The following is an 11,250-nucleotide window of genomic DNA, read 5'->3' as shown; positions in this document are numbered from 1 at the left end:
GATGGTAGAGTTCCGCGCACTAATCACCACTTAATTGGCCGAGACCGACGCGGCAGGTCGTGCCATTACGGCTAATTGACTGAATGCTTCGGCGCTACCGCCAGACGGCCAGGATATATTTTCACGCGCGCGCCTCACAGCCGAGAGAGACAGCGAGCCGAACGAGCCGACGGAGAAACAGAGACACACGGCACAGGAGAACGAGCGCTGCTCGAGTGGAACAGAGAGGAGGGGACAGAGAGAGGGAGCGAGAAGAGGACGCTTTTAAAGCGCGTCGGTATCGCTGTCCTTTGTCCGCAACACGCGTTGCGCGTGCGCTCGCCTTTTCCACCGCGATCAAACGACCGAAAGAACGAACCAACGAACGAACGAACGAACGAACGAACGAATGACCACAACGAACCGGTTACGCACCGTACCAAAGAAAACCCATCGTTAACGAACCGCTCGTTCTCTCTTTCACGTGGTGTCAGAGAACGCATCGACCACCCCGACACGACACCAACGGTGGCTGGTACTCGACTAAAGAGCCGAGTCGCGCGTTCGACGCGCTTCGTACGTCTTCGTGTCCCTTTCAACCCCACCACTGCCTACCCGTGGATCGTATGCCGCGACGAATACACCACGGAATACGCTTCGAGCAAGATCCTCCGATTCGCAAAGAGAGACCGAGAGAGTCGGATATATACGCGAACCTGCGACCAGCCGGAGGACAGCTGCTTTTCGGCCAATGCAACTCATCGCGCGTTATTACACGCGTCTTTGCCAATCGCTTTTACGAGCCGACGACCATCTCTTTTTCCTCCTTTCCACGTACTACTCTTGTCCCACTCCAATATCGCGAGATCTGCAGAATTTCTTTTCAAGCGGATGAAAAATTTGGAAAGGTTCCTCGGCCGCTTTGCCGCTTGCGTAACCGTATACCCGCTGCCGCCGCGGAGTAATAGGCGAGAAGAGGGCACTCTGTCACTCTTTCAAAGCCATCTGGCGCTGAAGCGGCACACGCTGTGAACCAGCAAGCCGCTTTTGGTTTCCCTCCCTTCCAACGCCTAGTCGCCGATCCACCCTCTCCCTATAGCTCCACGGCTCACTCTGCCCCTCCTTCAAATCCAGCCACTTGGTCGAGTCTGACCGTACCACGACCGTCATCCCTTCCTCGCCGCTGCTTACTTCAACGTGCAAGTTGCCGCGCGTTAGACGCCCGGAACTTTGTAAACGCGGAAGGTGCGAACAAGGGGTGAGAAACGGAACAAGATCGTAGATTACCCCTATCCATATATATGCGAGAGGTTATTGCGAAACGCCTGGTGAATTTCGATGGAACGACGCGCGGCAGATGCACGATCAAAGGAAACTAAGGTTGGATCTGCGATAAGCAGCGATTCAACCGAAATGTACGCGACTCGAATTGCAACTTGTGTTTGTTCCTTTTTTCGCAAACTTGTTGGACGTTACGTAAGTCGTGTATATACCGATGCGATTACGAACGTTTACAACGGTGTCTCGTTCGTTCGCTTTCGATGCACCGTGTCGATACACGATAATTGCTCGCAAGGCTAACGTTTAAAACGGTTAACACTCGCCGGCGAATAATTAACTTGGCGTTGCATTATACGGGCCAACGGTATCGCGATGCGCACGTTCCCACGTCGCACGACATTTCGCATTCGACGTGCAATTAATCTCCCCCTCCGACGTGCAACGGAACACCAGATCGGACAGGAGTAGCAGGCACACCAAGAGACGCGTGCGTGGTGTTCGAAACGCCGCTGCTCCAATAAACTGATACGGCTATTAAAGTTTATCGTCGACCCAATAACCACCGGCGTATTCTTTCCAAACGTTTCGAATGTCCGCGAATTAAAAGAGAGTCGCGACCGTTCCGTTTATCCGGTACACGATCGAATAGAGCGTGACAGCAACAAGTACGAACGCGACGCGATAAGGAAAAGTGAGTTTTCTAGGTATCGAGTAGGTTGACGCGATCGGCAAGTAACAGCCGAGACGCGTCGAGAGGGGAAAAGGCTGAAAGGGCGAGAGGCCGAGAGGCCGAGAGGAGGAAGACGGTGTATGCGAGCGGCGAACAGTTAGGTTCCCGAGTCAGAGAACCCAACAGGCGGCTGTCTGTCGAGCAAAATCAATGCGTGCCGGCGACAGAGAACTTCCCCTTCTCGTGCTTCTTCTTCTCTCGCGGCACGCCGTCCTTTTCCACCTCTACCCATATCCTGACCAACCAACCCTCTTCTCTCTCTCTCTCTCTCTCTCTATTTCGGCCTTTCGTTCACCTTCTCTCCGGCCAATCTCCGATCCTGTGCTCACCCCTCGTTCGCCAGCGTTCCCGTTACCGTCCCAGTTCGCCGTATCCCTTCGATGACACTGCCAACCTCCCGCAGCTAATAAGTCGTATTATTTTTATCACGGTCGAGCGAGCGACGCCACCGCTGCACGTGCGACGCCCACGATGATTCACCTTTCCGATGACGAACCTCGCGCGCGTTTTACCGTTTCCTCAACACTTTCGCGCTCACGTACCATTCGTATCTGGTTTCGTGTCGTCGATCACAAACACGCCGACAGTTTGATTATTTTTTTATTCCACCGAGTCAATTTCCACGAATATTTCTCTACACAGTACCGTTTGATTTCCGCGAGCTACAAACAGACGTTTATATCAGATGATATCTATTCTGGTTCGCGTCAGCTTTTTGTACTACGCGAACCAGAACAGATAGCATCGCGATTCCGATGAACCAAGATTTTTCGTCCGCGGTATCGGTATCGGAGAAAATTCCTGAAATTTTCCTCTCCCCGTCGAAGTAATTCGTGAAAAAAGCGTCGCGGGAAAGACAGGGAATTTTACGTTAGCTGCATCGGTAAGCAGAAGAGAGAGCGTAACCAGAATGTTACTCGAAATGAAGCGAACCGTAGAGGTAGCTGCGAGTGCTGGCAAAAGCTACTTTCCACGCCAGTCGGTGGTTAATTATTAACGCGATCCAACAGAGGGACCGCGCGCACCGCGTTAAGAGGGCGCATGCAGAATAACGCGGGCTACGTGTACAGCGGCCTGGTATTAATCAAAATGGAAATAATCGTCTCGCGGTTGTCCGATTAAAGCGACAAACTTCGCGAGACGATCAGCCGTTTGGAAAAGAGGGAGAGCTCGGTTGAGACCTGGCACCGATCTCACGGTAGAAAATGTCCGCCGAAATCGAGCCTTTTGGCTGTACGCCTGCCGAGAATACATGAGCAATCTCGATGTAGTACTCCGAGCGACAAGGAGCGAGAAAAGCAGTCGATAACGTTGATATCGATCCCCAAAGGAAGAGGAAAACGAGCTCTTCGCCTCTCTCCCTCTGATTGCTCTGCCGGTGAGCGAGAGAGCGAGGGGCAGGGGGAGACATGGGGGCAGGGGTAGAGTAAAGGAGGGTCGCAAAGGATAGAAATTACCTCTGTGTGTATATACGTATACATACACACCGATCCCCCTTTCTCTCTCTGCCTTCTTCCTTTATGCACGTGTATATATGTATATATATATATAGGTATAAGGAGGAGGAGGAGGAGGAGGAGACGATGACATCCTGTCTGTACGTTTATCAGGGGACAGGAGAGTCGTGTTGACGAGAAACGACAGGGCCGGTTCCCTAATTCGAATTTAGGTGTTGGGCGGGTTGGCAAGTGGGCGCAATGCGGTGTCACGCTGCGGGCGTTTGCTCTTTCTCCTCCAGCCCCTCCTCCTCCTTCTATTTCTCCATTGCACCCTCCTTCCTGGTCTCGCTCTTCTCCACTTACCCTCTTTCACTGTGAACGAGCACAGCTACCAAACCCTCGCGCGTTAAGTCCCTCCAACGCTTCCAACCACCTACTTGCTCTAAGCCACGTCCACCGACCTTAATCGACCTCCTGATCTCGCCGATCGTGTTCCGTGTAAACGCTATTTCCTCCCCGATGCGTACTCCCTACCTTACGATTACCTTTACTTTTACCTCCGCCCGTTTCAACGCGTAAACGCAAGTCCTAGATTTTATGTATTTGCGCGGCACCAAGGAAACATGCGCGGTGCGTCTCCAAACAAATCTTCCCGATATCTCGAAACTCGAGTGAGTTTCACGTATCAAACGACAGAGTTTCAATATGGCTTTATCGCGATTGCTTGTCTAATTATCTAGATATTTTCCTATCTGTTTCGTTTCTGTTGGAAGTCGTAACTTTACGCTGACGTATACACTCCGAGAAACCTACCTTTTGGTACGGTAAAAAAGAACGAAATTAGAAGAAGTGCTACGAGCTAAGAGCAGCGAAGCTGGAAAGCAGCTTGCCGGGGCAGGATTTTCTTTCCTCGGGAAATATACCTACGTGCTACCCTCTTCTTTTTTTTTTTTACGAAATTAAGAAATACTTGCGACGATTTTTGATAATTCAACGTTAAACAAGGTTCTCGAGTGAAAATTTTGAGAGAGTACGAATGTGAAAAGTTGAAAAGAATTTTGGATTGATCGTAACCTCGGGCAATCGCGTACCGATAAAGATATTTTCTCGAAACAAAAAAAAAGGGGGGGGGGGAAGGAAGGTGTGAATTCCTCTTGGAAGCTTCGCAACACCGTCGGTATCCTTTTGTCTGTTGGATTTTTAAGAGCTCTACTCACGTCTCGTCCACTCATCCCTTGCCTCTATCCTTTCTGCTGTACCGATCGCCCCCGCGTCCCCAGTATGTCGTGTCTTTGTTCAAGTACGTATGTATGTATGTGCCCGCTACTGTCTGTACGAGGCAGAGGTGAAAAATATGCGCGTTGCGTTAACTTTAGCCACGGTGGTGAATTAATTTGGTCAATTAGTATCGCAGGATTAAAATTTCAAGTTGAACTGTTGATATAGGGGAAAAAGAAGAAGACGCAACGCGACGTAAAGCATTCAACTTATATATCTCCGAAGAGGTGAATGTTTACGCGCGAGATAACGTTCGAACGTAAAAGGATAACCTTAGCGCGTCTGGCAAATATGTTTGACCACGGAACATTTTTCGTTATCTGGAACACTTGCACGCTTAATCGTTCTACACACGTAAACATGTAGACGTAAAAAGTACGCAAGATCGCAAGATGAGAAAATGCACGGAGCGCGATAGTAAATAAGGAATAATCGCGTATTTCCCTTTAAACGAAGATTTCAAGTAAAAATCGCGGATCGGAGAAAAATGTGCCACATACCTTGTTCTTTTTCTGGAACCTTAGCGGGAACTTTTTTATCTGGGGCCTTGGGGGAACAGTTTTTCCGTGCAGGTTTCACCGTTAACGTCGACGGGACCTGCGCGATCAACATAAATGTTCCATGTTGGTTAATTATTTGTTCATCTCCGCGTTGATGATTTATAATTGTTCGAAAACGACTCACCACCTTCTCGGACCTTTCACCGGATGGCAATCTCGCGACAGTCGCATCCGGGCTGTCTTCTGGTGGTGGAGGTTGCACTATCCAATTGTATTCGCGTTTTTCAACGGGTAAACCCCATCGTTCGTATTCGAGACTTTGAGTGCGCAATGTTTCGTAACAATCTAAACAGACCACCGCAAAGTCCCCGTTTTCCAACAACAAACTTTTCTCCGGTTGTCTGTGATACCTTAAGAAGGGAAAATCTTTCACGAGTAACGCTCTCACTCGTTTTCTGTACGTGGTAATACCGCAAACGTAACAGCAGTAGTCGTGCGTGTTGTACTGCCTTTCCGCGGCGTTCACTTGTTGACCACTAGGAAGAGATTCGTATCTACGCCACTGCGCCAAAAGAGAATGATAGCAGAAAGTGCATACTAGCGCAGAACCATCCTCCCTAAGCTGCTCGGCGTTCGGTGGAGACTGATGGCGTAATAATTCCGGAAAAAACGGTGCGTTACGACCCTGAGGACGACCGTACAACACTCTTGCCAGAGTTAAATCGCTATGCAAGCCACATAGGAAACAATATATGGAACTACTCGATGTGCCTGGATTACTACCAAACGTTCGGTCTGAACTAGAACTCGGTGGGGTGGCGATCGATCGGTTCACATCGCCGTTTGGATGTGGACTAGGAATATCATACCTGAGGAATGTTACAAAGTAGCGTCAACCACCGAAATACTTTTCCCAATAACCATGAACATGAACTAAATAATTCGGCAACTAACCTGCGACGTTCTAAAGGAACTCGTTCAGCATCCATGTTTTCCCACTGTTGGGCAAGATGATTCACACAGTGACTACAAGCTAACACTCTGCCGTGACTATCCATACAGGCATTTTCCGAAGTACGTGCCATTCCCCTTAAACACGGAAAATGCATAGCGTGCGAATTCATTCCTTCTGGACTCGTAGACAACCTTCCGGTGACAAAAACAAACACACCAAAACGATTAGCGAACAATTAGCAATTACACGAAAAGAAAATAACGCTCGATCCAGAATCACCGTACCATTCCATGTGAGAGCGAGGATACAGTCTCTCACAAATATAGCACCTATAGTTTTGGCCGAGAGCAACAGTTCCGTTCTCAGCAGGACCGTTGTTCGGGGAGTTTCGCTGCCCAGGATTCGATGCTTTTACCGCGCAGCGTAGCTTGTTCGTGGCAACGCTCGATTTGTTTAAATCGTACGGTTTGAAACGAATATCGCTACCGGCGGAATTAGCCGGAGACTTGGCTACAGCGGGCCGCGGGGAAGGGCCCTGTTGTCGAAAATCCACGCTCTGCCCCGACGACGATTGAGCCTCGTGATTTTCTCCACCGAATACTTGCTGCTTCTGCGGTATAGCTTTGTAACAAATGGAGCAAACTTGCACCATTCCCTGAGGACTAATGGGACTAGCTCCTGGCGGAGGTCTCAGGGAATATATAAAAGGATAGTACGCCTCCTTCTCGGGATTAGGACAGCAGTAAAGAAGTCTAATACTGGACGAAGGGTACTCAAGAGCGCAAGTATAACAGATAAAGGTAGTTGTATCCATTGCAGGTGCTTGTCGTTTACGGAGCGTGTAATTCCGATCGCCGTGCGGCACTCCTTGTAGCGTATATGCCTTCCATTGCAACAGAAGATGATTTTGACACGCTGAGCAGGCCTGTGATCAAAAGGAGATGACATTCCTTTAGTACAGCACCGTTCAAGTTGTATAAATTTTTCATCGTAAAAACAATGCGGAAAAAGATACATATATATATATATATACACAAACACACACCTGTACACGACCAGCACTGTCCATCGGTCGGCTTCTGCTTGGTCTTGGATGAAGCATTAGCGAAGGAAAAAATGGCGGAGGACTGGCAGAAGGATGTGGCGGAGTTGGCAGTGGTTTTGCTGCAATATGACTAAGTGACCCTCTTTTGAATTCATCCCCGCATACGTAACAGACTTCCGTAACTGAATTTTTATCTGGCATCGAAAGATCTAAGATATCAGTGCCGGCACTCGACGACGACCCACCGCTATAAATGGCTGTAACCGTTCGATCAAACGATCATTAAATAATTCATTGATAATTATATACGCGTAAGCGTCAAGAATGGTTGTAAGCAGTTGGTTAAACACGCGCCTCGAACAGATTGCTATTGTATTGCACGTGGCCTACTTTGACCTCGCAATTTCTACGACATTATCGCTCCGCTTTAAATACGGAACGACAATGTTGTACTTTCGTCGTACGTAGTTTCTGCTGTTTCGATAGGTCGACTTTCAACCGACCTATTTATCAATGAAACAAGCCAAACGATCGGATCTGCCGAATTAGATATCTCGAGAGGTCGAACAAGTTACACGCACATACAAGCTTGAAATCAGAATATCCATTATGAACATCTTTAATAGTTATTCGTACAAATGTTTATATTTCACTTATAACGTAGAAATCGTGAAAGGTGAAAATTGTCGTTGACAAAATCGATCGAGAGAAGAAAAGTTGATCGGTGCGGCAGAAAGTATAAACAACGTAATGTTATTCGATAAACTTGGACTTACGTTGAGGTTGTGGTGGTAAAGTTGGTTGTGGTGCAGGTGAACTCCTGGGTGCGTGTCTTAAATCCAATGCCGCTTCGTTGGATATTCTTGAATCTTCTACAGGTTGTCGAGGACTTTGTAACCTCTGGTGCGGCGATTGCAGTCTTTGATGGGGAGATTCCATTGTAACCCTTGCTTGTTCTAAATGTCTGTGCGTTTCTGCCGTGTTAGAATGTGGTCTTGGCAGTTCAATGGAATTCGACGGTGGTCTTGTTTGTTCCACTCTAGGCGATGGCGAATTTGTTGGCGGAAGTCGCGGAGAAATTCCTACCGGTCGATTTTCCGGTCTGAGCTGCGAGGTTTGGTCGTTAGTTAAGCCCAAAACTTGAGCCGCGTATTCTCCCTGAAGGGCCATCTCGGCTCCCGTAAACGGACCGCCGTCGCATCTTTTCAGCCAATAAATTCGTTGACTATGAGGTCTGGCATCCTGTTCGTAACTCTCCCATTGTTGTAACAGCAAGGCGTAGCAGAGACTGCACGCCTTCACTGCTCCACTTCTAGCTCCTTCGCCACGGTAGCCAGCAGGTGGTTCATGGGATTCGAGAAATGGAAAGTAAGGTTCATTTGGCGCACCGCCTGGACTTGGTTTTACTTTCAGCCAATATTGTTCACCATGGCCTACAGTACCACAAACAAAACAAACCCTGGCTCCTCCGGTATCCTCGGAAGGTGGGTTTGCTTGTGGATTTGCAAGCGATTGCCCATCAAGTCCCGGCTCATTTTTCACGTACAGTTTACTTTCCATCATGTCAGGAAACCATTGGGTCTTTTCAATGCCCTTTTATATATCTTTGTTTGGCACGCATATACAATCACAAGTGATTATGTTTGACAAAGTTTTTGAATTTTGCAAATATCTGAAAGCACAAAAACACTTGAATTAGTAGAAAATTCTTATGCTCTGTTAGTTGTTGTTATTATTGTTATGATCATTATTATTGTACATTTTAAAGGAGGATGTAACAATAGCGGCTTGTACAATGGATGTGTTACATCTGAATATTATACGAGATGAAAAATATATAAGGACAGAAGGGACATTGTTTTGAAGCATTTAGGAAACTTTATTGTATGCAAATCAGTTTATTCTGGTGTAGCTCTGACCGCATCCTTCGTTGAACGTTGAGAAAACGTTCAATTATTTAATACATCAAAACAAACTTATTTACTTGCGTAACATTCATTGATAACTTGATAGGTTATACGACTAATTTTGTGCTTTAAAGGCTCTCAAGTCTCCTCCCTAATTCTATTTAATTTAAATAAAATCAATTGGCATGGATGTAATCTTCCTGTACTTTGTTTCAATACAAATACAACAGAGATAGAGAATATTGCGTCTAAGCGAAAAGTAACTAGATGGAAAATGTAGATAATTGAAGAATTCGACAAAATGTTCCATAGATTTTCAACTTGTTACCGAATCGCGGACTAGATTGTCAAAGTGTCGTTAATTCGTATAAAATACCGATTCGGAATAATAAACACAACGTATTGTTAACCGTCATACACACTTATCGTTAGTGAAGCATTGCAACGTGCGATGCTTTTAGAATACCGTAACATGTGGTATTTTTGGAGCGTTGCTACATCGACGTTTACCGACACCGACCATAAAACACTTTTTCGGATATCGGTAATAGTAGAAAAACGACTGATAGACGTTCACGTTTAATTTCAGTTCACACAACGATTCAACGTAGACGATGATTTAAGCACAGGTAAGGAAGAAACACGAGCAAAGCACAAAGGTAAGCACTTTTGAACAAATCGATCGGATTATGCATTTTTCAATAACGAGAACACAGTTACCAATGAGAACGAAGAAACGACGTTAATTTGATCGTACACTTGAGACTTTTCTTTAGGAAAACGGAGGAATTGCGAGCTGGTGAAAAATATTTAACGCAATGGTGGCACATTCGATAGAACCGATTTGTACATTAAAGTTTTCACGATTCGAGTGAAGTTTGTCGGAAGGATTTAAGATCGAAGCCATTTACGGCACGATCGAAGGAATTTTCATGGGGTAAACGAACGGAAGAAAGGTAGAAAAGGGATATTGGATATCGCATACAAGGCAGCCGTACACTTTCCTCGCTACCGAAATACGCAGCCACGGCACTTTCGTATGCACACATTACGTTTTACATAAAACACTCACGTTTTCACAGTTCGACAGAGGTAACCACCGCATCGCTACTTTGTGGTGGTAATTTTGATTGGCGATACGTATTACTTAGGCGAAGCAGAGCTTCCTTATCTCAGATTCTAGTCTCTGCCATACGTGCTCGAGCACCACACCGAGTTGCGGGGTGTCACCTTCGAAATAACGTTGTGCTTCGTTACACTCATATTTACATGCACCGTGTATCGTCTAACACGTCCCGAATCCGTATTACACTGTCGCATACATGAAAAGTATAATAAAAGAGGTTGCGCGACTATGAAAAATACATTTTCTGATGGCACAGCACCGCGACTTTGGCTCAATTCACCGCCATGTTGCAAAATTGCGATCTGCTTCCCATGATGCCACGCAGCTTCGTCATATGACAATGCCGCTGCATCAACCAATCAAACCGTACAACGCATGCGCAAATCTAACAACTTCCAACTGAACTGCCACTAAGAATAATTCGGCGCTATATTTGAAATTTTTTACTCTGCAACTACTGCCATGAAATTTCAATCACTATCTCACCACCCCGTTCTATTTTTCTACAAACATCGTACGTCAAGATTTTCGTTGTTCTTCTGAAAATTCTCACTTCCGAATCAGTCTCCTAATATCCACGAGATATCGAATAATTCTAGAAATTATTCTAAATTATACATTAACTAGTACAGTTGATCTAATTATCTATCAACTAGCCTACTCGTTTCCCTCTTCAACAATGCTTATGCTTTTCCTTCTGTTACGAACGTTTACTTTCGATTACAAAAAGTTTAGTTTCGAAATGAATCTTTATTGGCCACAACTCGCGTGTGTATCATTAAACCCATTATCGATTCATTCACGTATACGTGATATTCGTTAAAATGAAAAATAAGGAAGTAAAAAATAACGTGCGTTCACTTCTCGTTTCCATTAAATTTGACCCGCGAGAAATGATGAAAAATTGTAGCGTTTGTGAAAAATGTTATCGACATACCGACCAATTATGTATACACCAAGGTGAGATTTCTCTACACTTGAATTATCAAGTATAGAACGCTCTTTTTATC

The 11,250-nt window shown here is 46.1% G+C and overlaps 1 protein-coding gene across 2 annotated transcripts in view; it reads right to left on the bottom strand.

The window, feature by feature from the left end:
- Positions 1-10,440, bottom strand: part of LOC108579269 — a 45,180-nt gene extending 34,740 nt beyond the window's left edge. Inside the window, exons 1-7 of one of the 2 annotated variants that reach the window (XM_017942772.1) lie at positions 10,187-10,440; positions 7,984-8,879; positions 7,208-7,464; positions 6,447-7,087; positions 6,162-6,353; positions 5,392-6,076; positions 5,208-5,304 (exon numbers count right to left, since the gene is read on the bottom strand). In XM_017942772.1, the coding sequence (XP_017798261.1) occupies positions 5,208-5,304; positions 5,392-6,076; positions 6,162-6,353; positions 6,447-7,087; positions 7,208-7,464; positions 7,984-8,770 (2,659 nt within the window). In that variant the 5' untranslated portion in view covers positions 8,771-8,879; positions 10,187-10,440. Of the gene's footprint in view, positions 1-5,207; positions 5,305-5,391; positions 6,077-6,161; positions 6,354-6,446; positions 7,088-7,207; positions 7,465-7,983; positions 8,880-9,490; positions 9,530-10,186 lie in introns of those variants that run through there. The other variant, XM_017942773.1, reaches the window with a different exon arrangement.
- Positions 10,441-11,250: the final 810 nt, after the last annotated feature.

Source organism: Habropoda laboriosa, unplaced genomic scaffold (assembly GCF_001263275.1).
Source record: "Habropoda laboriosa isolate 0110345459 unplaced genomic scaffold, ASM126327v1 scaffold64, whole genome shotgun sequence".
Lineage (NCBI taxonomy): Eukaryota > Metazoa > Arthropoda > Insecta > Hymenoptera > Apidae > Habropoda > Habropoda laboriosa.
Note: the sequence above shows the minus strand (reverse complement) of the source record. Positions and strands in the feature narration are given on the sequence as shown.